This window comes from Polypterus senegalus, chromosome 16 (assembly GCF_016835505.1).
Source record: "Polypterus senegalus isolate Bchr_013 chromosome 16, ASM1683550v1, whole genome shotgun sequence".
Lineage (NCBI taxonomy): Eukaryota > Metazoa > Chordata > Cladistia > Polypteriformes > Polypteridae > Polypterus > Polypterus senegalus.
In genome coordinates, this window is record NC_053169.1 from 16,577,841 (window position 1) to 16,605,036 (window position 27,196).

At 36.0% G+C, this 27,196-nt stretch overlaps 1 protein-coding gene across 3 annotated transcripts in view; it reads left to right on the forward strand.

Annotated features, from left to right (window-relative positions):
• Window positions 1–27,196, forward strand: part of birc6 (baculoviral IAP repeat containing 6) — a 250,266-nt gene that overhangs the window by 116,911 nt on the left and 106,159 nt on the right. For all 3 annotated transcript variants that reach the window (XM_039739062.1, XM_039739063.1, XM_039739064.1), the window contains exons 50-60: window positions 1,825–2,025; window positions 3,037–3,316; window positions 4,775–5,031; window positions 10,061–10,169; window positions 10,555–10,776; window positions 13,315–14,107; window positions 17,669–17,812; window positions 19,177–19,306; window positions 24,032–24,163; window positions 24,616–24,780; window positions 25,768–25,941. In XM_039739062.1, the coding sequence (XP_039594996.1) occupies window positions 1,825–2,025; window positions 3,037–3,316; window positions 4,775–5,031; window positions 10,061–10,169; window positions 10,555–10,776; window positions 13,315–14,107; window positions 17,669–17,812; window positions 19,177–19,306; window positions 24,032–24,163; window positions 24,616–24,780; window positions 25,768–25,941 (2,607 nt within the window). The remainder of the gene's footprint in view (window positions 1–1,824; window positions 2,026–3,036; window positions 3,317–4,774; window positions 5,032–10,060; window positions 10,170–10,554; window positions 10,777–13,314; window positions 14,108–17,668; window positions 17,813–19,176; window positions 19,307–24,031; window positions 24,164–24,615; window positions 24,781–25,767; window positions 25,942–27,196) is intronic.

The following is a 27,196-nucleotide window of genomic DNA, read 5'->3' on the forward strand; positions in this document are numbered from 1 at the left end:
GTGAAAGATCTGGACTGCAGACTGGCCATTTCAGTACCCGGATCCTTCTCCTACGCAGCCATGATGTTGTGATTGATGCAGAATGTGGTCTGGCATTATCTTGTTGAAAAATGCAGGGTCTTCCCTGAAAGAGATGACGCCTGGATGGGAGCATATGTTGTTCTAGAACCTGAATATATTTTTCTGCATTGATGGTGCCTTTCCAGACATGCAAGCTGCCCATGCCACACGCACTCATGCAACCCCATACCATCAGAGATGCAGGCTTCTGAACTGAGCGTTGATAACAACTTGGGTTGTCCTTGTCCTCTTTGGTCCGGATGACATGGCGTCCCAGATTTCCAAAAGAACTTGAATCGTGACTCGCCTGACCACAGAACAGTCTTCCATTTTGCCACACTCCATTTTAAATGATCCCTGGCCCAGTGACAACACCTGAGCTTGTGGATCTTGCTTAGAAATGGCTTCTTCTTTGCACTGTAGAGTTTCAGCTGGCAACGGCGGATGGCACGGTGGATTGTGTTCACTGACAATGGTTTCTGGAAGTATTCCTGAGCCCATTCTGTGATTTCCTTTACAGTAGCATTCCTGTTTGTGGTGCAGTGTCGTTTAAGGGCCCGGAGATCACGGGCATCCAGTATGGTTTTACGGCCTTGACCCTTACGCACAGAGATTGTTCCAGATTCTCTGAATCTTCGGATGATGTTATGCACAGTTGATGATGATAGATGCAAAGTCTTTGCAATTTTTCGCTGGGTAACACCTTTCTGATATTGCTCCACTATCTTTCTGCAACATTGTGGGAATTGGTGATCCTCTACCCATCTTGGCTTCTGAGAGACACTGCCACTCTGAGAAGCTCTTTTTATACCCAATCATGTTGCCAATTGACCTAATTAGTGTTTATTGGTCTTCCAGCTCTTCGTTATGCTCAAATTTACTTTTTCCAGCCTCTAATTGCTTCTTGTCCCAACTTTTTTGGGATTTGTTGACACCGTGAAATTTTGAATCAACATATTTTTCCTTTAAAATGATACATTTACTCGGATTAAACGTTTGATCTGTCATCTACGTTCTATTACAAATAAAATATTGACTTTTGCAATCTCCACATCATTGCATTCAGTTTTTATTCACAATTTGTTTAGTGTCCCAACTTTTTTGGAATCCGGTTTGTACTTAGTACTTTGCCTAATATGTTATTCTCCCTCTAGGTTTAAATGAACTCTTTTATAGGGTAAAACCCCTAATATCTAAAATTAGGTGGATTAGTACCATGCATAGTGTTTGATCTTTTTTCTTTGTATGAAATTTTTTCCATTGTTGTATATAGAGGAACCATAATTATGTCTTAGCCTTTACCATTTTAGGTGGGAAGTTTGTGAAACCTCTGCTTCAGCACGTGGGGCTTGATTCCACGAATATGAAGGACGTGATATCATCAGATTTTACTTATTTATAGTAATAGATAGCTTTAGATACACTTTTGAAAATGCTTTTTTCTTGACGGGTATTAAGTCTGGGAAGGAGGCTTGTCCTAAGGTTGTGGTGGTATATCTCCTTTGTTCACATGTAATTGTAATGATGTAAACATTTTCCTCAGCTCAGCTTGTTATTTAAGCGCATTTTGCTTTGATTTTATATTTTTCTTTATAAAATACAAATTAAATTTATTTTAGGAAGTTCAGTTTTAATCAGTATTAAAAAATAGGAGCTTTGGCATTATATACTTTTATGTTTCTGTAACCTTTTTGGAATATTAATATCTTTGAATTTTTAAACAACAAAACTCTTAGTTTTATTCAAACATATTCTCAATTTCAGGCACCATTACCTCCAGTAGTCCTACTGCCCAACCAGCTGAGGTTCTTTTACAAGCAACTCCACCTCATCGTAGAGCGCGCTCTGCAGCCTGGTCTTACATTTTTCTTCCTGAGGAAGCTTGGTGTGATCTGACCATTCATCTTCCAGCAGCTGTGCTGCTCAAGGAGATTCACATTCAACCGCATCTTGCATCACTTGCAAGTAAGTATTTTGAAGTATTTACCAAAAATCTTGATTTGTATTAATGATAGATACAATGGTTCCCTGCTATTTTGTGTGAAGTCCTAACAAGATTCAAATATATTTGATGTATATGACAAAAAATGGTTCCCACTCAGCTTCAAAACAAATTAGCCATGAAGGATTTATACTGTAGATGACAGGATTTCCTTCATCTGTTAACATCAATTCAAAGCTGCCAGTAAGGATTACCAGAGACTGTTGTAATTAACAGAACCCACATCTTGATTCTCTTTTTTGTGAGGTGTACTGTTCTGAAAATGTTGTCTGAATTGCATACTTGGAATCATCAGCTTGATGTGTGGATCTGGTGATCATAAGCCTGAAGACAGAAGTGGGATTTTTATCTAAAGAAGACCCTACATCTCTTCCTCTGCATTCCAGACTATTCTAACATTAATTCCAATGCATTTGTCTTGCTTAATATAAATGAAGTTATGTATCTGTCAGCCCAGTGTCTAAAGTGGGGCTTAGAGCTCCATGGAGTCATTTCGGTATATGGTACAAAACATCTATAAAGTGCCACTAGCTTTGGAGTGAGCACTTACTCTCAAAAAGATTGACCATTTAACTTGCAATTATTTATAGAGCTACAGTGTCACATATTGTGGCTTTCTTGGTGTGCTGAAGCAGCAGTGTAGATGTGTTTTGTTGTTTAAATAAGAGAATGAAAGTTCAATTTGATAGTTTCTTCTTAAGATATACAGGTGAGGGTTTGAAACAGTGCAACGTTTCTTGATATGTTATTTGGGTCTTTTTTTATTCTTGAAAAAATGCTTCTGCTTTGAAGTTCAGTTTCTTTTTCCTTTTCTGTTGCGGCCAAAAATTGGAGAAGAGGAGTTTAATAATGGAATGAGAAAACCAGAGGAATTATAAAAGAAAATGTTATATGTTTTTGTCTATAGTGTTTACAATTACCAGAAAAACCATTAAAATGTGATATTATTACTCTTTTTTCCCCCCCTTGTGTAGCTTGTCCATCCTCAGTGTCTGTAGAAATCAGTGCTGATGGGGTGAACATGTTGCCCTTATCCACACCAGTTATCACCAGTGGCCTCACATATATCAAAATTCAACTTGTCAAAGCAGAAGTGACATCTGCAGTGTGTCTGCGTCTCCATCGACCAAGGGATGCTAGCACCCTGGGTCTTTCTCAAATTAAACTACTAGGACTTACTGCCTTCGGCAACACGTCATCTGCTACTGTTAACAACCCTTTCCTTCCTTCTGAAGACCAAGTGTCCAAAACAAGGTACATGATTTGTGTTTGTTTTTTTATAGCTTTATTAGTAAACTTTTAAACAAAAGAATATATGCGAGTGTGTTTATGCTTTAATACAAGGAGCAATCTAAATGTTCTGGGCCTGAACCTTAAAAGGCTGTTCTGTGATTCAGGAGTTGTAGTATGACCAAAGGTTAGCAAGTTTCTATTATTTATGGTTTATTGTGCATGTTTCTTGTTTCAGAACCAAGTCACAGATAATGAAAATTACAAAATTAAATATTGTGCTATCTTTGTATTTCTTGTGCTGGAGAACAGTACACCTTCAGAGAGTAACCTTGTACCTGGACCAGTCTGTCTCTATGACACAGGAGATTTGTGTAAGGTCATCTCTCCTTGAAGAACCATGATGTGGCCAGCCTTTGATACTGACTACAGAAGAAATTATTGCCATTGTGAAGCTAATGGAGAACTAAGGAGTGAGGATGCATGAAATAGTACACAACAAAGTGATTAGTTTGTACTTATGAACAATGTCCGTGATGTAGTCTTATCCACATCCAGTGTTCCAGGGAGAATCTTGTGGTAATAAATTAGGAGAGACCTAATTAGGAGTTCTCGATGCATTTCATAACTGGGGACAAAACTTCCCCATATGACTCGGAGGCTATACAACAATTGAAAAGTAGAAGTATGGTCATTCTCCAGGCCAAATGAAATTCATTGTCAAAACCATTGCAAGCATTTTCATGTGCACAACTATAAATAATTTAAGTATGTCGTTCATATTGATTAGATGTCCCTAAACTCCACATTACTGGTCAGCATTTTGCTGACTGACTTTGGAGTTTGCAGCAGTTAATTAGGAAAAAGTGTCGAGGAAAGCTGCTTTACAACAGTCCCTGCTGCTCACAGTACATATGTTGAAAGTTTTGCTCTAACAAACTGTTGATTAAAAGAGATGCCACACCAGGCCCTGTGTGACCACATTCTGTTCCCCTATGCTACGCCAAAGACAAGACTTCATGAAGAGTTTTAGTTGCATGGAAAATTTGTTCTGAATGTTTTAAATAACAAGTGTTTTCGTGTTCATGGTTATTATGTTGAAAAGTAAAACATGTTTTGCTTTACTGGTGTGTCTCTTAATAGGTTAGCCTCAGAACGTTTTAATAAGCACACATACACAAATGTGTGTGTGTGAATGTGTTTACAGGCAGCACCCAGGTTGCAAGTTTGTTCCTGCTGACATTCCTAACCTGATTTTGTATGTCAGTCAGAACTGGTAATGAAATGTCCAATTAATAGAAATATCCACAAAAATGCATAATTCTTTATTACTTATTTTACAGAGAACACCTCTAATTTCTTAATAAAATGACAATGAAGCAATATTATTGTATTTTAAATCACAAAACACAATGACATATCTTGATCTGACTCCTGACTATCAAGAGAAAATAACCTGTTTCACATTCTTTATCTTTTAAGTATTGGCTGGTTAAGGCTATTACATCATTGCCTGACTCACATTAGTGACCTGGAATCTATGATGGCAAGTGCAGCTGCCCCTACAGCTAACCTCCTGCAGACCTGCGCAGCCTTACTGATGTCTCCATACTGCGGGATGCACTCCCCTAACATTGAAGCTGTGTTGGTGAAGATTGGCCTCCAATCCACTCGCATAGGACTCAAGTTAATAGATATTCTTCTTAGAAATTGTGCCGCATCTGGTACTGACCCTGCAGGTAAGGCGTGAATATTTTTTTCATTTTAAAAATATGGCATCTGTTTAATCTGTCTGTTTTCAGTTAAATAATCTGTGCAGCCATAACATATCTAGTATTTCAAGTAATATGGATTTCAAACCCTGAGGTTGTGGATTCAAGTCCTTCTACTGACACTGTGACCAAGAGCAAGTCACTTAACCTGCCTGTTCTCCAACTGGAAAACCAAAAATAAATGTAACCAATTATACCATAAAAATTGTAAGTTGCCTTGGATAAAGGCGTCGGCCAAATAAGCAAATGTAAATCGGTAACTGTGAATGATGGATCTTGAGCTAAGTCAACACTTATTAAAGTATGGCAGCTCTTCCTTGCCTAATTAATAATTCAGATGAATCAGGAGCTCATACTGTTTGAAAAGAACCAGAACATTTGAGTGCATTCGGAGAATCTGGGAGATTAATACTGATCTCACATTTGCCACATTTTAGCAGAGGTTTTTATCTTGAATTTGAATTGCATTGCAGAACAGGTCTTCCACCGGTGCGTCTCTCTCAGACCCAGAGCTTTCATCGTTTATATTTCATTCATCAGTCCTCTTGTCTTGATTTTCAGTTGAGCTTAATTTTCATCCAGCTCCCCATCCAACCTCTCCTTCACTGAAAAGTATGTAAATTTATGTAAACTTGGACCACTAATCTTATTATTAGGGCTGAAATGATTTTTCAATGTGATGAGCTTTTTTCAATGGATATTTCTGTTATAGAATATTTGAATACTTTTTCAAATGATCCTCCATGTAGAGGTCTCTGCTAGATTTTTTTCCTTTTCAGCCTGCTTTTTTAAGGGCCTGGGCCTCTTTTGCCAAATCTCAGACCAAACCGTAATTTTGCTCACTTCCAGCTGGAGCACAGCTGGGAGTAAGCAAGTTCATTTTTGGCTTGTTACAATCTGAATCAGCCAAAAACATAATTTGAGCATTTTGGCAGTAAACTAATAATTGGATAAAATGCTTGGTTTTACAGTTCATTGATATTTAGGTCACTTGACACTTTTTCAGAGGAGCTGAAGGAGGCTTTAAAGAGAGAGTACTTCTAATAAAAAGTACATTTCTGATTACATGTTAATAAATTGTAAACATGGTTTGTAGAAGTATTAACTACAGTAATTTATAGTCCGCTGTGCACATTTGCATATAAAGTAAAAATCCTTCCAGCTTTGGTACCTATGGTGTAAAATTTCCAGCAGGAAAGTAATTAAAATCACAATGAAATCCACACAAAATACAAGAATCTCCGATTTATATAGTGCTATGAATTTAGCAGCATAGAGCACAACATGGGAGACAACCCTGGACCAGGCCTCAGTTCATAGGGATGTGCTATAATTGGTAAATAGAAGTACCTTCCCTACATTATTCTGTTTTCTTTAAATTAAAAATCTCAGAAGAGTCCAACAGAAATGAAGTGCAGCGCAGACTTCTGACAGGGAATAATCAAAATTAGTAATTCAGATAACTACAAAATAAAGTTTAACATCCTCTTAATCAAATGAAACACCTAGTCAATTGGTGCAAAGCACTTGAACACAAACATCCACTTTCAGTCCCACTGGCTACTCCCAATCAGAAATAACCTACTGATTTAATTAAACACACCCTTTACACACGGTTGGGTTTGGGGGATTGATTAAATAAAAGAAGCAAAATCAGTAAAAAAAAAAAAAAAAAATAACATTTTCTGAGGGACCCTATAATTAAAAACAATTCAGAATTTGCTTTGAGGTCAGGGGGTTGGTTGTGAGCGTGGTATACTATATACAGTCCCTGACAAAAGTCTTGTTGCTTGTGTGCAAACTGACCTGAAGTGCCACTAAAATATATTTCTAATCAAGATTTTGTTACAAGAAATGGGTCATTTTAATCCCATCAGCTTTTGTAATAATGTTTCAGTGCAAAACGAAACTGACAAAAAGTATTCTAATATTCACAGCTTGGTAAAGCCCATTGAGTCAATTTTTGGCAAGACATAAGTGTTGTCGCCTTGGCATATGAGCTTCACCTGTGACTAATAATGGATCAATTAGGTCTCAGGTGTGTATAAAAAGAACCCCAGTACACTAGACCTTCACATCAACTGCAACTAGACCTCTGAAAACATGCCTAAGATTCACCCTGAGACTAAAGTGTTGATTATCAAGAGGCTGAAGACCAAATCCGCTGCTGATGTGGCAAACACAAAGATTTGAAGAGACTGGAGACGTTTTTGACAAGCCCAGGTCAGGAAGACCCCGCAAGACAACTGCTCGAGAGGACCGTTTGTTGGCTCGAAAATCCAAGGCCAGCCCATTTTCCACTACAGTAGAGCTCCACGAGACCTGGTCACCTGAAGTCCCTGTGTCAACCAGAACAGTTTGTCGGATTCTGTCTCAAAATGGCCTCCATGGTCGAATCAGTGCCCATAAGCCAGCACTAAACAAAAGACAATTGAAAAACCGTGTGGCATTTGCCAAGGCCCACAGCCTGCTAAAAGGATGGACGCTGGAAAAGTGGCAGAAGGTGGATTTTTCAGATGAATCTTCTGTTAAATTACACCACAGTCACCACAAATATTGCAGGAGACCTACTGGAACCTGCATGGAGCCGAGATTTACCCAGAAAACAGTGAAGTTTGGTGGAGGCAAAATCATGGTCTGGGGTTACATCCAGTATGGGGGTATGTGAGGGATCTGCAGGGTGGAAGGGCAACACCAATAGTCTAAAATACCAAGAAATCTTAGCTACCTCTTATATTCCCAACCATAAAAAAGGCCAAATTCTGCAGCAGGATGGTGCTCCATCGCATACTTCCATCTCCACATCAAAGTTCCTTAAAGCGAAGAAGATCAAGATGCTCCAGGATGTCGATTCCAGTTAATTGGACCACTGGTTAATCGGACCAGCCGCTTATTCAGACTGAATCCTAAAGAATCGAAACAGATCTTATTACATAAGCCTAATATTGTTCACTTATTTGGACTAAAATTCAGTTTAATCGGACCAAAGAACGTGACAGAGAATAAGAAAAAGAAGACACAAGTTGCCCGCAGAAAGCGGATGTAAGCGTAAAACGGAAGACCAGGAAAGTGATGATGATGACCCTAATGAGTTAGTGCAAGTGACAACACAGGATGCCAGGAAATGCATTGAAACTTTGTGCCACTATTTCATGCAGGAGGGAAATGGGGCAGTCCCATTGATGCGTTAGATGTTTGTGGTGATTTTGCTCAAGTGCAGTGCGTCAACAGAATGCGTCAGATTACACTAGACAAGTTCTTCAAACGTTGACTGGAATTTGGTAATGTAACCTTTTTATTGTGCTTCGCATGCTGAGTGTCATGTAGATCATTTCAAAGAATTTGTAGATTTCTTTTTCAATAAACAAAGTTGTAAGCAACCGTACATGTACGTAGTTCTTGTTTGTACGCTCGCCATACACGTGTGCAGCACAATAAAAGTCATAATGACATTTTAATATGTTACTTATAGCACGTCCCATCTTGGTTGCATATGTATAGGGCATGTTCGTGTAATCGGACCAGCCGCTTATTAGGACCAAAATGATCGCGTCCCGATGTGGTCCGATTAACAGGAATCGACTGTGTGTGTATATATATATATATATATATATATATATATATATATATATATATATATATATATATAAGAAAAGGAAGGTTGGGATCCGAGAAACTGTGTTTGTGGAGGGATTGAGAGTTAAGGCGGGTGGGGGAGTGACGTGATCATGTCCCCTCCCATTCACCTCATTTCGCTCCGAGCTGAGCTCCGCAACTGACGCAGTCTTGCTGTTCTTTTTCCTTAGTGTTTAGTCCTCTCTCCTTTACTGATTTACTGTTTACTAGACGCAGTACTTACTGAATAGTGTTTTTTCCTTTAATGTTTCTACTTAGTGTTTCTTAGTGTTTAGTAGACGCGGTGTTGCCGTTTTTCCTGTTTCTATTTTTTATGTAGCATGTTCACAAATTAGTCATAGAGAAAATTTATATATTTTGGTTCCAGGAGGATAAACCAAAAATGTTGTATATAAAGAAGCTCTAGAAGTCGCATGTAGATACATAATTATTCCAACTACAGCGATTGCAGTGAAGCGCACATGGTCTGCTAGTGTGTGTGTGTGTGTGTGTGTGTGTATGTATATGTATATATAAATATATATATATAAATATATATATATATATATATATATATATATATATATATATATATATATATATATATATATATATATATATATATATATATATATATATATATATATATTCATATATATATATATATATATATATATATATATATATATATATATATATATATATATATATCATATATATATATATATATATATATATATATATATATATCATATATATTCATATATATATATATATATATATATATATATATATATATATATATATATATATATATTCATATATATATATTTTGGCATGTGTCTTGGAGTTGTGCATTATTTTCTTATTTATGTTCTAATAAAAATATGGTCGCAAAAAGTGTCAGGATGGAGTGTCCATACATAGATTTTCTTCTGACAGAGGAAAAAAAATGGGTAAAATTGTGACATTTTGAACTGTGACATTGTTTACTACTATTAATCTTTGAATACCTCCCAAGTCTAATAAAAATCTAGCATTTTTTTTGCATAGTGTTATAGAAGGCTGAGACATTTTAATTTTATTTTAAACAGTGTAATTGTTAGATTTTTTTTCTTGTTTTTTTAGTTTAAGAAAATAACATTGCCCAAAATCAAATGGAAGTTGTACAGCAAATGAATTTATAGACAAACTAGAAAAACAAAAATGAAAAGAAAAAATATAACGTTAAAAAATGGAAAGCAATAAATCAGAATTCAACCCCCACTTAAGATAAGGCTGTAATTTGGTGCAGGAGTCGTTGCGTTTACACAGCTACTAACTTTGAAGAAAACTAATATGGTGCGATTTTTAAAATGCACTCTTTGTTTTTCTCCTATAGATTTGAACAGTCCATTGCTCTTTGGCAGACTGAATGGCCTTTCTTCTGACTCGACCATTGACATTCTATACCAGCTTGGAATAACTCAGGATCCTGGTACAAAAGACAGGTAGAAAAAGAATTAGTTGAATTTATTTTGTGTTGCATGTTGTTGTTTTGTGTTTTTTTGCATTTTTAGGTATTGGTATTAAGTTAAAAACTTATGTTTTGCTGTGTTCACATGCATGGCATGTCTAAGATGACTTTACTATTGCACGTTATCCGGTCATGATTTTTTAGCTAAAGTGGTAGATACTGATGCTTTTTAAGTGCAATTGCTGATAGGTAGGTCATGCTGAGCTAACATATCAATGTAGTTGTAAATATTCCTTTGTATTTCTGAACTGAAAAAATCCACTACCACAATTTTGTCAACTTTTATTTTTATTTACATATTTCTCAGTTGATTGTTTTACAGTTGTAATTTTTTTACATGGTACTTTTTATTTCCTTAGAATCCAAGCTTTGCTCCAGTGGGTTCATGATTCTTCAAGAGTTGCTGCGTTGAAAAAAAGCGGGCACATTAGTTACATCAATCCCATCAGCTCACCCAGAGAATATGGTCTTCTGATGCCTTCACCGTCTCATTTGCACTGTGTAGCTGCCATTCTTTGGCATAGTTATGAGCTGCCTGTGGATTATGACCTACCTGTTTTACTTAACAGGGAGTTGTTTGAGTGAGTATATTGACCTTTTGTTTTCAAATTGGTAAAAAAAGGTTTTTCTTTTTTCCTCCCAATATTATAAGGGAAACCGTGTTATAGACATTTTTGTTGTAATGTATCAAAGCTTTTATTGATTTATGTTTTTTGTACTTTTATTGACAAGTAGCATTAAACTTCCAAGGAATGAGCTGTGAAAGACATTTTTTTAAAGTTTATATTCATAAGAAAGCTTACATTTTAAGACAATATACCTCTTTTACCTTTCCCTGTCATTATGTTGTGGTGTAGTGCTGGAACAAAATTGAGTAAAATTTGAAAATTTTCAAATGCACTTCTCTAACCTGCCTAAAGAAGAACAAATTTACCATGGAGTAATGACCATACCTTATACTGCTCACTAAAGAAATTTAAGAGTAGTTGATCTAAAAAAATAAAGTAAGCTAAACAATGCTTAGCAAAGTAAATCTGAAATAAAACGAAAAATGACTCACACTAACAATTAATTTCTTCTGCTTTGCTACTGGGCGAGATTTTAAAGTATGGGAATAACTGTTCCATTTCATTCTTTGCATTGAAAAAGACAACAGTTTAATAGCTGGCGTTTTACCTAAGGTCAAAGCATTCTATGAGAAAGTTTACTATACATTTATCTTTAGTATCAGATTTTTCTTGTTACGTGATGTGGGTATACTGCACATTTTAAAATACTGTTGAAAATGTTGAAAGAATCTGAAAGAGGAACTCAGAAACCGAATGAGTGTTAATACACTTTGTATGACTATTTTCATTCTTCATTCTGCTTAACTAGTTCAGGGTTGTAGTATGAAAAACTACATCAGGCAAAAATATTCTAATCACTACATATCTAGCTGTACTCGACAGTTATGTGAAACAGATATAATGTATGATTTTTAACTTGTTGCATGGTACCATATTGTAAAATATCCCTACAGTAAAAAAGTGCAAAATACTTCCTTGCATTAAAATAGCAATTAATACTCCTACCTTTTTCATAACTATAAAGACTTGGTTGTTACATCACCATATCTGCAACAGTGGTACAACCTGTGGTACATGAAGAATTGATTGATTGATATGCAAGCAGCAAATAAAAAGCCAGGAACAGCAAGTGGGAATCCTGCTGTATAAAGGGTAGAGAAAGATATTCCCATTTGCAGTTAAATTCCAAGAAGCACTTTCAAAGGGTAAAATTTTGGCTTTGCATTGGATGTGTCTTATTACTTAATAATCTTGCATGGTTTAACTTAAAAAGGATCAGAATCCTGCTATGCTTTTAAGGCTGAAAAAATGACTCTAGTTGTTGACTGCCATGTCCAGTTCAAGCTCGCAAGGCATTGACACCTGTTGTAGCTTCAAGGAACATAAGACGGATTTTTGGTTCCAACCTTGCACTCACATTATTCCAAAATAAAATGTTAGAGTTTAGGTTTCAAAATTTCCAGACAGATATATATGTTTTGAAGCACAGGGCAGATCTCTCCAGTCCTACAAAATTTAGCATTTTAACGGAAGCACATAATTTCACAGATTGTAAATCAGTGGAGCTACTAAAATGACATTTATTTCCTGGATATGAATCAGCAAACACAACTATTGTAGTATTATTTATTTATTTTTCTTGGAAACCAAATAAATGCATACCTGTATATGCTTTGTTAATATATCAACTAAAATTTGACTGAAAGCCCATATGACATGCATTTGAATGATAAACGGGTGAATGCAAGGTTGTCACCAGTAGTTGAGAGTAATTTCTGCATGTAAAGAGACTTACACGACCATGATCAAAAGCAAAGCGTGAACTTATTTTTATTTTTATCTGTTTATTATGCTTTTGATTTAGATGTTCAACCTATTAGTCTTCATTTGAAATATTATTAGATTTTGTCCTTGGTGCATATCTAATGCACCTGTAGCAAAATTACTGTTTTTGACTAAATGTCAAAGTGTCTTTTTGCTTCTTTCCGCAGCACTTTTATTCCTTTTGTTATATATCTTGAGTATCGCCAAACATTAAAGTTTCTAGCACACTAGCATATCACCATTGAACAATGCCCCTGGGTCTGTTTGTGTTAGTTTTTAGTGACTGCAGAATAGTCCATTTTGTTAATGTGGGAAAACATTCATCTACTAACTAATGATCAACAGGAATAAAAAATGGATGTCAGTGTGACATTATAAAGCCGTTCATCCAGAGCAGCAAGTCTGAAACTTCCTTCTACTGTTCTTCCACATCTTACATGTTGGAGCTTTTTTTAAGTCAACACTTCCTCCAGCCCACTAAATGACAACAACATAATTAGCCATGTTTTAGCATCAGTTAATAGATTAAATGAAAAGTGTGAAAGAGAAATTAGGGAATCTGGTTTGATTTCTAGCAGATTTTCCTTAACGTTCAAATGAAAATCGGTTCTACTGTTGGTATCAGTGAGGTAAATGATTTTATCATAAATAGAAGTTGTTCTCTGTATAATGTCTTGAATACATTATTTTGAAACATTTTTTCAGCTCCCTTTGTATTTTTTTCAGGCTTCTCTACAACTGGTCTATGTCTCTTCCTTGTAACATGGTTTTGAAGAAAGCAGTTGACAGCTTAATTTGCTCTATGTGCTACATTCACCCAAACTATTTTTCTTTGTTGATGGCTTGGATGGGCATCACTCCTCCTGTGCAGACTCAGCATCGACTGTCAATGACTGATGACAGCAAAAAAAAAGACCTCGGTGTTGGCTTAACAGATGATTCAAAAAATGCACAGGCTTCCATCTGCCTTACAGAATCCCACTTAGCTACACTTGCTGCAGCTTCACAGTCTCCAAAAGCAATCAAACAGTTGTTGGAATCCGGTTTGCCTTCTTTACTTGTTCGAAGCTTGGCAAGCTTTTGTTTTGGACTCCTGACATATTCCGATTGTCCATTGCCTTCTCTTGAATTTCCTGTTGAAAGAACTAGACGGCACCACTCCCAGCAGCCTCCAGTTAAAGTGCCACTGACAGCAGACTTGGTTGCTCCAGTTCTTCGATTTCTCACTGATGTGGGTAACAGCCACGCGATGAAAGACTGGTTAGGAGGACCAGAGGTGAATCCATTGTGGACAGCTCTCCTTTTCTTGTTATGCCACTCCAGTGCTAGTGCTGGAGGTCATTTAACAAATAACCATCAGCCTTCTGCCCAGCCTTCAGGATCTAGATATTCATTGGCTTCATCATCTGCAGGAAATGGCTTGACCACACAGCAAAGGACTGCCTTTGAAAATGCAGCGGTTGCTTTCTTTTTGCAATGCATCTCTTGTCACCCAAACAATCAAAGGCTCATGGCTCAGGTTAGTGCAGTTATCTCTATAATACCTAATCAAATACTATATCTTAAGATGTGAAAACCACTACATTTACAGTGGATTAAGAATTGCCACCTTTGAAAAGATTCACGTTTTGTTGCTTTACGGCATAAAATGAAAACACAATATTCTGCAGCTATATTTACTCAATGCAACCTATAAAATACAAGTCAACGATATATAAGCAACAGTTTAGAAAAAAATAGTCACTGACATTGGTAAAGGATCTCCACCCGCCCAAACAATACTTGTATAAAGTCAATCAGGTGTAAGTAATCGCCTTCTCCATTACACACTAAGGTAACTGGCATCCTTTCCACCCGTGATCAATTGTAATCAGTTTAGCAGGTGCTTGTCTGACTTACTTTAAATTTTCATTATGTAAAATGGAAACTCCAGTAGTTAACATTTCCATGGTAATTGTGAAATCTATGAAGATTAGCAAGAATTTAATGCTGAACTGGCATCAATGAAAATGATGGGGGAAGTGTGTGGATGTACAGTAGTGTGTTTTAAGTTCTGTTTGAATGGTAAGTTTCTCTTAAAAATTGTTTGGTTATACTGTCGTCATATTCTTAGATATGTACTGTCATACGTGGATACCTCCAGATGCGTTTGATTGTTTTGCATAAGTTGGTAGACTCACTCAACCATTTAATTCAGCCCAGGGATAGTTCAGAAAAGCATACATGTTAATTATAGCCATTTAAGATTCTGAACACTCTCTCTAGCTCACATGTCAGATAAACTTCCCATTAACTCTTCAGTTGTGGGAGGAGCCAGCACTGCCAAAACAATTGGAGCTGTTTGTCCAAACTGATAATTGGATCCGATATTTAAACTATTAAAATCCTAAAACATATTGTGCTTGTTATTCATATTTGCTTCCTAAACTTTATTTTCACTTTTATCCATTTTATGTTTCTCTAGGCCAGACAATTGTTTGCTGGCAGCTGCTATTGTTTTAATTTTGTTTTGTTATTTTGTCATTAGTCATTTAAGAATATAAGCAAGTTTATGTGGTATCTGTGGGACTTGAAACCGAACCTCCTTGTGTAACTGAACAAAGAAGCGATCGTGCAACATGCACTTTCAATTACTTTATTTTATGGTGTTTGAATAATATTTTATTTAGTGCAGGTATCACATGCTCAGTTGTGAGTATACTGTGAGATGTCCACATTTTGGGGCTAGGCTAGGTTGTACCCAAGTTGCTCAGTTTTGCCTACAGCAAGTTACAATCTCTCCTCAGGCAGGGTTATAAGAAGAATTCACTAGATTCCTTTAGTTATGCCTACCATGATCCTTTTTGTTACATCTTCACCGCTCAAATGTCCATTGTGAGTGGAATGAAATAATCACTCTCTCAGCACTCATTTTTAAGCAATGCAATATTAACTGAACTTTAATATTTGATTACTTCAGAAATATAAATTTAAATTGTTGCTTTAGCCTGTGGTGGGTTGGCACCCTGCCCAGGATTGGTTCCTGCCTTGTGCCCTGTGTTGGCTGGGATTGGCTCCGGCAGACCCCCGTGGCCCTGTATTCGGATTCAGCGGGTTAGAAAATGGATGGATGGATGTTGCTTTAGCTTATATAAAAAGGAAACATGAACATAAATATATTTATGGTGACAGTTCCTTTTGTTAATCCAGTATTATAATAAATCAAGCAAGTGTCTTCTTGCCCTGCAGTAACAGTGGCAGCTTTGTTTGTAAAAAGGCTCCACCTTCGGAGTGCATCACCGTGTGCAAATTAACAGGCATTAGAATTCTTGAAGCACTTGTAGCTTGACTGCTGTCATTCTCCATGTTGAATTTAAGATGAACTTGGTTTTTGTCATCCCAGCCACCATTGTGAATTACCAGGGTCACTCCTTGAAAGCTGGTTAGTGACATTTACTTATAATAATCAGACTACAATGAAATTAAGCATGTGGAAAGTTCCTCTGTCAAGCTATTGAAGACCGTTTTCCTTATTGTAAGATTTATTAACTTTCCAAGAGATTTGTAATTACTATTTCTTTTTAGCTTGTTTTAAGAAATTTTGTCAAGTCAATTTTGCCCACCACTTTGGCAGATTTTTTTTTTTCCTTCCACTAAATAAAAGTAAAGCAACTTTATTTTCAATTTTTTTTTTCCATCTAGTTTTTGTATATGCATTTTTTCAGGGAAAAAAAAACAAAACAAAGTTATTTGCAGTTTTTTAATTTTAGTGTAACATGGCACAAGCTGACTTTTGAAAGTGACAAGTTTTGTTTTTCTAAATAGGTGTATATTTTTCAAGCAGGCTACTTGGTAAATATTGATCTTTATAATTAATAGTATTGCACATATTATGAAATTGTACTCTGCAGATTAACTTTCTCTCCACAGACTGAGTGCAGTTAGAGGAAAAACAAGTTTCTTTATTATGCAGAGATACGACTTCAAAATACAAGTTGCAGTCTCACTAATAAGATGAACGAACTGGGGAGCTGAGTTTGAGCATAAATGGCCCAATTTGGTTAAAATTTCTTTAATGTATTTTTGCTGTAAACTATTTGAAATAAATATGTATCACTGCAAGTTACTGTAACAATTTTCTAATCTAATCAGAGGGTCACAGCAAACCTTCTTGCGATGGCATGTATGGATGTGCCATCCTGGAGGAGCAGGACTACCTGTGCAACCTGAATTGACTGCCGGTACCACCTTATGTTACCAGTAGTGTCAAGTACACTGGCAAAATGAAAAACTAGAGAAGCATTAGCCAGGAAGGATCAGGAAAAAACAATTGTCTGTGGCCCCCATTCCCTTTTGGGGGTTGTCTTTCTGTTGCCTTGTCTGTGCACCATTTGTACCAAAGCAGGTAAAGTTGATTCACAATCGCTTAGGCTTCCTAACTGGGCAGACTGATATCCCTGAAGCTTAATTGACTTGGTGTTAGATTGTGATGATTAAGTGTTTCTTCATTTCTTTTTGAGCAGTATTACTTTTATCTAAACCTATTTTTGTTCTCTAATTCTTTAATATGAAACAGTCAAGCTGCTGTAGTGAAGCCCTGTGCAATAGATGAGCTATGATGTTTTAGTCCAGTGCTTACTTTATTTATTTGAGATATTACACATTCCATTCATAGCTACAAGTCAGACCGAGTATCACACTGTCTTAAAATGGCACAAGAACATTGTCACTTTTAACCTCATAGTCTACTGTGCTTGATTTTCTTAAATTGAATTTGCTTTTCGGTGTACTGGCACTATGTCCGGGGTTGTTTCTTGACTTGTGCCTTTTGTTACCAGGTTATTCTCCTTTCTTAATGACCTTAAATTGGATTGTGCCGTTTGAACATGTGCATATGAGAAACCTTACCTAATTGCTTACTTATGTATCTAATTCTGTGAAACACAACCATAAATTTTAGTACCTTCTTAGATTTTATTCTGTCAGATATTTTTTATTAGAAATTGTGGTCTTTTTCACAATATTAGATTTTTCTCTGATTTATCTATTTTTCTAAATATACATCTGAAAGCTTATTCCAAACTACTCTGTTTCTTCTTAGGTTCTTTGTGACCTGTTTCAGTCTGCTCCACAACGAAGTAATGTACCCACATCTGGCAACATTTCAGGCTTCATCCGAAGGCTTTTCTTGCAATTGATGTTAGAAGATGAGAAGGTTACAGTCTTTCTTCAGTCTCCTTGTCCGGTGAGTGTTATAGTCACTGCCCAGTTGAGAAAGAGACCATTGTCACAATTTTGAGACTGAATATTTTGAGGCAGCAAAAAACCGTATGATAACCTGAAATTACTTTCTGAACCAATATCTGTTATCTCAAACTCACTTTTTGAATATTTACCACAGAGAAATACGTGCAAGGTGAGACACAAAAATAACCGGACTGGGCTTGGGGTTCGACCGTAAATCATAGAACTATATCCCCTCCTACATATCCTCTCAAACCGCCGACTGGCTAGGCATATCCTGTGAATAGCCCAGTCGGTATTTGCACAACAATCATCTACATGAGTTACTGCGATAATGTCGGGTGAACAAATCAAAACAGCGAATCAACATCAAATTTCTTGTGAATGTTCTCATTTTCTGTAAACCAATTGTTGACCAACAAAAACATTCCTCTCCTCGGGATCATCCTCCCTGTTTGCCCAATTTAGCTCCATTTGATTTTTACTTATTCCCGAAATCAAAAGTGACCTGAAGGAACACATTTTTCTTCAATGAATGAAGTGAAGACATAAACGGCAAGCCTGTTGAAGAGCCTCAAGACTTCCAGCTCTGTTTTAATCAATGAAAGATACGTATGGTGCGGTGTAGAGATCGGGAGAGGGTGTATATAGAAGGTGGCAGTGTTTAGAATGCTGTAATTCATCAATAATTTTATTTATTTATTTATTTACCAATCTGGTTATTTTTGTGTCTCACCTTGTAAATAAAATATTTTGTTCAAAAGAAGTTGAAAATGTGTTTGTGATGTTAAGTATAAATATGACAACCAACATTTCTCTTTTTTGTATCTTTATTGCTGCCTTGCAGTTTGTTATTAGCTTTCATTACAGCATAAAAATCTTTCAGTATTTAGCTTTTTATACACTTTCATTTTTATGCAAGGCTGTTTGTCCAAGTGTGCTAATTTCAGGTTTTATAAATTACGGCCTTTACAACATTATATTTGATGAATATTAATTAAAAAAGATTAATCAAGCAAATGCTTTTCTGTAAAACCTGATATGACAAGAAAGTTTTCTTTCCTTTGCATTTTTAGTTTGTATGGTTTTAGGTTACGTTTACAGTATATTCTTCACACTGAGTATCTTTCCAGTACTACAAAATGGCAACAATATGTCCAAATTTTACCTGTATTCTGCTGAACATCCATTTTCTTTTTTTTTCTTTTAGCTTGAAAAATATGTCTTTACTTAAGTGGCAAATCTGTGGGTTAACAAGTTAATTGTTTATAGTTTAATTCAGTGCTACTTTGTATTTTTGTAATGTATACAAAAAAAATTCTGCTCATGGACTGTTAATTAAAAAAAAATTCTGTGGTTTTATAGCTATATAAGGGGAGAATCAATGCCACAAGCCATGTAATTCAACATCCTATGTATGGAGCTGGTCATAAGTTCAGAACTCTTCATCTTCCTATCTCTACAACCTTAGCTGAAGTTCTTGACCGGGTATCGGGTAAGTCACTTATACTACTCCCCTTTGTTCAAATCGCTAAATTGTGAACTTCCAAGTATAAATATTGTCACTAAATGGGAGTTTTGCGTTGGAGTTTGTTTGATTATATTGGATTTTATTTTGTCCTTCATAGTAGATATTTGCATTTTTAGAATCTTTTATCATCCAAGTTGTTTGGGGAGGCACAGAAGTCCTGGGTCCACTTTTGCTGTCTGAGTCGAGTTTGAACCTGTTGCTCCTGTTTGCTTGATTTGTTTCCTTTTGACATCCCAAAGTTTGTGCTTATTAGGTAATTGGAAGCTATAGACATGCAGATTATGAAGTCTAGAGTAGGGAGTGTAATGGGCGTAGCACCCTGTATTGGGCTGACTCTTGTCTTGAGCTGGATAACTGCTGCAAAAGGTTTTTACCCCCATGAGCCTGAATTTATTTTAATAGGTTTGCTGTGTTAGTTTATTTTCAAAAATCGCCATATGTCATCAGTGAGCAATTAGCAAACTGAAATTAGCATTGGATTAACAATTTGCTTGGTCCTGAGGTGTTTTCTTTGGGTTAACTTTGTCATTTATTAATCCATTTTAAAGATATATAAGCCATTCTGATCTTTTGCACTTTGGGAAAACATGGGTGGCAAAGTAGACATGCTAGGGTTCTGCAGAGTACCAGTTCTGAAAAAGTGCCATAAAACACCATTTTTAAAATGGTGCAATACTAGACTTTTGTTAATTTCAGTGTCAGAATATTGTATTTTTCAAGCACTTAGAGCTCAAGTCATTTATCTATGCCCTCTGTGCCCCAGATGTGAGATGGGGCACATAATTTGCTTTTTTACTGCTTTCGTACCAATACTGAGGTCCAATAGATGGCATTAATAACATAGTCAAAATGTTAGTACTGATCCAACACTAGGACATATACAGTGATAGGGCACTTTGTCAGATTGACACATACACATAATTAACAGCTAATCTGGTGACATTTACACATGCACTGTGTCAAAAATAGGAGTCACAAACACTACAAAATGGAGTTAAGGAGCCAAAAGAACTAATTCAAGCGTACCAGGACCTTCATTGGCCAGCTTAGAGCAGACGCACTCAATCCAGTTTACTCCCAAGTCAACAGCAGTGAGGATTTCCCATTACTAGGCCTATAAATGGAAAATGACTGGTTCAAAAAATAAAGTGCCTCAGGAGAGGGAGAAACAAAGTAAAAGGCAACAGTGACTCTTTATCAATAGAAAACAAATGGGTACTCTAAAGAGCAAAAAAGCAATTACCTTAAAGGCATTCCGAAGCAAACAAGTCCCAATGCTCTAACCAGTAAATGAGAACCCAAAAAACAGAGTAAGTAAAATCACAGAACCAGAAAATCCAAGAGAAATAATACTTGCATAACACAACTCCAAATAGATTTCAATGTAAATGCTACTAAGACCTCATCGCAGACGGAATATGTTATAGTCAGGGAGGAGGCCTTGGCAGCATTGACACTACTTGGGGTGCTACCCTCAAAGCACATTTAAAAGATAGTACATAATTAAAATAGGGTTTAAAAAATGGATATGTTTGAGTATTGCAATATTATGTTTTGGATATTTTATTGATTTTCAAAAACATTTTAGTGATATTTAATTACTAGTTTATGTGCAAAGATTTAAAGCACACAGTGGATCATTTTGTGTTGTGTTTAAACCCTAGAACGCTAGGTAGCAGTGTTTTAGTCTGTCTTCAGTTAGTGCAGTGTAAACTGAGGCAGGAAGTAGCGTAAGGAAAAACCCCTGACTTATGGGTAGTGACAAACCTAGTTGACTAGTAACATTACCACTGATGGCCGAATCCAGAGGAGTTAGACCATCTCTTGCAGCTTAAAAGAGCGCAAGTGCCAGCTCATTTTGGCTTCCACAATGAAGAACACCCTAAAGTGGTCAACAAGAGCCATGCTGACTGCAAAATTTAAAGGAGCATGAAATGGCAAACATTGAATAAGTGGATCCCTCTCAGCTTCCTTTGGTACAAATTCATACACTAAAGTTAGCACCGACCTCAATTCTTGCAACCAAAATCACTACGGGTTGTAAGGAATGAAGGCTTTGTAATCCTGAGTAGAAAGCGTTTCCTGTGCATTCGTGTCACAAGCCTCTCCGCAGACAGTGGAGTGTTCTCCACTGTAAGAGGCATCAGTACAGCAGAGAGAAGTATCCTGAAAGCTGAGCATGCTGATCAGCTCATCTTCCTCCACAAAAACCTTGACATTAAGAAGTAATCACTGACATACATACAAACTGTAATAACGTACAATCCAAGATAAGGATCTGAGAATCTTTTTGTACATTTTTAAGATATTTTCTTTAGGAATCATGCAAGCACTTTTCATTTTCATTGATATATGAATATGTGATTCTTTTGTTCAGATTGTAGAAATTATAGTGTTATGATGTTGGATGTTACAGGGACAATGCATTTTATTTTATTAATTACTTGAGATTGAGAAATGTAAAAACTGGAATGCCTGCCACAACAGAATGTGAACCCTTAAACCAGAATTTAATAAATATACTGTTTGTCTGTGTGTGTGTATGTGTGTGTGTGTATATATATATATATATATATATATATATATATATATATATATATATATTCAGTTCAGGGTTCCGGGGACCTCACCCACATCCCCAGTTACTCATTTGGTTTAGGATGTAGGAGGACTGGCAGCATTATCAACGGTTGTAGCAGGAAAACATAGAGGAGTGGCTGTTTGGGTTGTCTACGCTGGCGAAGATGATGAACTTCTCTATTGGTTAATACAAAATTTAAATTTATTTAGTGTTTCAATGCTTCAAGGAATGAGGCACATCTCCCTATTAATATGACATGTGCTATGTTAACATAGACATGTAATTGTTCAAACTCGCAGATACTAGGACAAGCCAAACGGCATTCTTCATTACTAAATATGAAACTTCAAACACTGAATTTGTGTCCTTTGCTTGGCTTTTCAAAGCAAACTGACATTCATTAGTGTAATCCATCAGTAAAAGCACACACAATTTATCTGAATGGTATGTTGTAAAATATAATGCTCGTTCTCAGTTATAAATTTATTGAGTACAGGTAACAACAAAATAATATTCAAATTCTAGATAAGTATATGCAATAACAACGTGTGTTTACTCTGCAAGAAACCTTGAAAACAGCAGAACAAAGGCTATTTATACAGAAGTTCTGGGAAAAGGGTTAAAGGCAAACCTTAAAGAAGGAGGGGCAAATCTGGAAAATTGAAAACACCATGAGTTTCTGACATTTGAAATTTTGATTACTTTGACTCATTTGTTTAATATTACTCTTTAGTAATGTTTTTTAACCAAAAAAAAATAAAAGTATGCAAATATAAATCCAACAGTACCAAATGTTACAAACCTCACAGACTGGTTCACTTACAAAGCAGACTTTTTAAAATCACATTATTACAAAACAGCATTAAAAGAAATTTGTTTATAAGGAAATATCCAGAAACAGTTCACATATGTTTAAAATTTTGTGTCTGTCTGTATGTCTGTCTGTCTGTTATATAGTGCCTTTCACATCCATCCATCCATCCATGGTTTTAGGCAGTACGTTCCAGTTGCTGGACAGAAAATATCAGATACATGTTAGAAGGGTGGAGGTTAGGAAACCCCCATCGCAGCTGCATATTAAAATTCAAAGTTTGTATTGTATTATTGCAAATACTTGCTTACTTGATGGATCTGCCAGTACTTTAAAGCTGGTAGTATATTTGTATTTTATGCTGTATTATAGAAAAATTCAATATTGTTTACTTCAGTAATTAAGAATCTTTAATAAAAAGCCATTGAACGGGATTTCTATTTTTTCTGTGCTAAAACTGTGGTATCCCTAATACTCATGTCAATATCATTTAAAAGATGAAGACAAAAACTAACAAAATGGATATACAGGGACACCAACACTGCTGGTGCTTCCATGACACGGATATTTTGAGAACAGACATTGTAAATATTTCTAAGTGAAAGAAAAATGCAGAACCATTCATGTCTTAATCACAAATGGAACATTGCAACTGACAATTCATCTGATTTCCACTCCCTTCAAAAAAGCATAAAGGTATAACCATAGTAGTAAAAACAGGAAAACTGGTCACTATACACTAAAGTATCATATTTTTTTGAATAGCGTTCTTCACTGAGTGTAGGCGCAGAGTGCTGTGACAGAGTCTCACAGGTAAAATACAAGTATAGATTATGCTTATTACAAAATATAGAATTAGTGCATTTAAGGATGCAGATTTATTAAAACACACAAACAACGTAGAAACTGATTAACATAATTAGAAACCAACAATATCTTAACATAATTAGAAACCAACAATATCCATATGTTAATTTTTGGTCTAAGTGGATCACTAGTGGATTGAGAAAGCATTGCCTGAATTTGATCCTGAAAAGCTTGGAACAATTATTTTTGTAGTATAATCATTTTATCTGATGATAGTAATTGCTTACATTATCAACAAGAAAAGCAACTTTTGCAACATTTAGTGGTAACAATGTGATTTAACTGGCCTATGCTAACTTGGAATTAAATATAAACTTCAGTGAACTGTTTTTATCATAAGTCAACAATGAATTACTGGATTAAATCAACAAATTGATAACATATTCTTGTTTTAAATTAATTTTTCATCATCTTTTCACTTTTGGTTTAGATACTCCAAGTATTACAGCCAAGCTTATTAATGAGCAGAAAGAAGATAAGGAGAAAAAGAATCATGAAGAAAAAGAAAAAATGAAGGCAGATAGTGGCTTTCAGGATAACTACAGTGTTGTTGTTGCTTCAGGTAACAAATGTAAACAGTATACAAATCCTTGGCTGAAAGATTTGTGCAGTGAATCCAATGCTTCGTCTGCAATGGTTTGCTAATTAAGTTTGGCACTGTTGCATGTTGCTTGGACATGCAAGTGTAGTGTGAATTTCACCATCACCACTACTACAAAGAACAGATTAATATGTTTAAACTTGGTTAAAGGTGTGTGTCTGACATGCCATTGATCTGTGTAGACTTTATATGGTTAAACCTGCCATGTTTCTTGACCTCTTAAGGACAAAAGCTATACCAGATCAATTGCTTTTGTCCCTGGTATAGCAACGGTTTTAAAAGAATTGATATTGAAAGCAATTCTTATATATTTAAAGCAGTATTTTTAATTTATCTGGATTATTTCTGATTTTGTGATGTGGTTTATGTTTAATCATCTTTTACTACTAAATTGCAGTGTTTTTTTGTTTCAGGGTTGAAATCACAGTCTAAGAGGGCTGTTTCAATTCCTCCTCGTCCCCCTTCTCGTAGAGGAAGAGTTATGACTGATAAACTGACTTCATCATCTTCTGGGGTAGAGTCATCCACTAAAGCAATCAGTGTTCCTGTTTTTCATCTTTATCATAAACTTTTGCCAGGTAATTTACTTTTTTAGTGGAAATGTTTTAAAAAAATTAACAAAAAAACTTAACTGCAAGTTTTTCTTACTTGTCATTATATCGTAAAGAAAGAAAATGTATTGATCTGTTGTCTGATCACTACAGTTTTTTCTGTGCACCCTTTCTTAGGCCTTGATTAACTTCAAACACTTCTAAAGAAAACTATTAATTATGGTGGAATGTTATTAGTTTGTATTTTCTTTGTACTAGAGCCTTACATTTAATTAGATGCGTTTATCTAAAATTCTGCATGACTGGACAGTTAGTATGAAGGTAATGTTGAAATGAAAACAAAACAGGCAGTAAAACAGCAGCATTTATACTAAGCACCTTATAGTGATTCAACTTACCTAATATTGTTCTAATAGTAAAGTACTTGGGCAAGACAACTGGGTGAGTGTTAAAGATGGCTAAGGGTAAATAAAGTTCTGTCTGACACTAAGGTTGGCAGAGTTGGCTGACATAGCACTTAGCTTAAGATGATTGTTGCTTGTCCTCTTTAGCTAAGCTGTCATTGCTGCCTCTGTAGGCTTGTTTTGTTAGACAGGTGGACAGAGTGAAAATAGGAATTCAACATACAAGTGACCTGTAGTGTCTTATTGTCCTTTCCACCAGGGTGAGAGTTGACAGACATGTTATACTTTTCCTGTTGATAAAAGCCTTTTTGCAGACATCTGAAACAGATTCGGAAAAAGTTGTTATACTGTATATTCTAGCTCCTGTACAGTGCAGTAAGTTCAGAATTAGTGTGTTACTTAACAAGATTATTAAAATGACATTAAAATACACAGATTATATTAAATATATTATATTGAATATATTAAATGTGCAAAAATATGAATATATTGCCATAGTAATAGTGTTTTTTTTACTTGTATTGAATGTAGTCTGAAAATAAACTTTACAATATAGTTTTTTAAAAAAATGTTTAATTGTCTTAAACAATAACCTTGTATTGTCCCCTAGGTCAGCCTCTACCAGCAGAAATGACACTTGCTCAACTGTTAACTTTGTTGTATGACCGCAAACTCCCCCAGGGCTACAGGTCAATAGATCTAACTGTCAAGCTTGGATCCAAAGTAATCTCCGACCCCAGTCTGTCAAAAACTGATTCATTCAAACGACTTCGAACAGAGAAAGGTAATTACTCTAGCAGTTTTTATTGCTAAAGTTATTTATAAGTTGTTTTTAAACTGCTCAGAAGACCCATAGTAGGAGTAAAGAATATCTGTATATAGCTCAAGAAATGACAATAACTAAAATTTGCCTATTTTAGGCTAGAGGTAAATCTAACAGCTTTGTTGGGTTTTTGCACATTTTTTTACACCCCTGCCATAAAAAAGCAAAAGCAGTCACAAAATAACTACAACAAAAAACAGAAGCCAGTCATAATGCAAATAATAATCTCCTTTCCATCCAATTTTGCTAAAAAAAACAAAAAAGCTTAGGAAGAAAAAAACACTGTGTACAGCAGTGGCAAAGCCAAAGACTTGCTCTAAATGATACTGAAATAATGTTGCAAGACTTCAGGAGGACCATTTATTAAAAAAAATATAAATAACAAACGTATATTATCATATTTAAAAAAAAAAAAAGATCAGAATTTCAAAAAGTCGTGTCATAAAATGAAGAACAAGTCTTCGTTACCATTTAATTCTTTTTGCTTATTTTTGTTTTTTGTACTGTCCTCTTATTCATTGGTTTGAAGGTATGGATTGTGGAGATCTAAGTTGTCTGTATGTGTAAAAATATACTCGGCAAAAAAAGAAACGTCCTCTGACTTTCAACTGCTTTTACTTTCAGTAAACGTAATGTGTAAATATTTGTATGAACACTAAAAGAGTCAACACCATAAGACATAAACTAAAAATGTTTCACAATGTGTCCCTGAATGAAGGGAGGCTCAAAATCAAAAGTACCAGTCAGTATCTGGTGTGGCCACCAGCTGCTTGAAGTACTGCAGTGCATCTCCTCCTCATGGACTGGACCAGATTTGTCATTTCTTGCTGTGAGATGTTACCCCACTCTTCCACCAAGGCACCTGCAAGTTTCTGGACATTTCTGGGGGGAATGGCCCTAGCCATCGATCCAAATCGATCCCGCTCCAGGGTACAGGCCTCGGTGTAACGCTCATTCCTTCGACGATAAACACGAATCCGTCCATCACCCCTGGTGAGACAAAACCGTGACTCATCAGTGAAGAGCACTTTTTGCCACTCCTGTCTGGTCCAGCGAAGGTGGGTTTGTGCCCATAGGCGGCGTTGTTGCTGATGATGTCTGGTAAGGACCCGCCTTACAACAGGCCTACAAGCCCTCAGTCCAGCCTCTCTCAGCCTATTGCGGACAGTCTGAGCACTGATGGAGGGATTGTGTGTTCCTGGTGTGACTCGGGCAG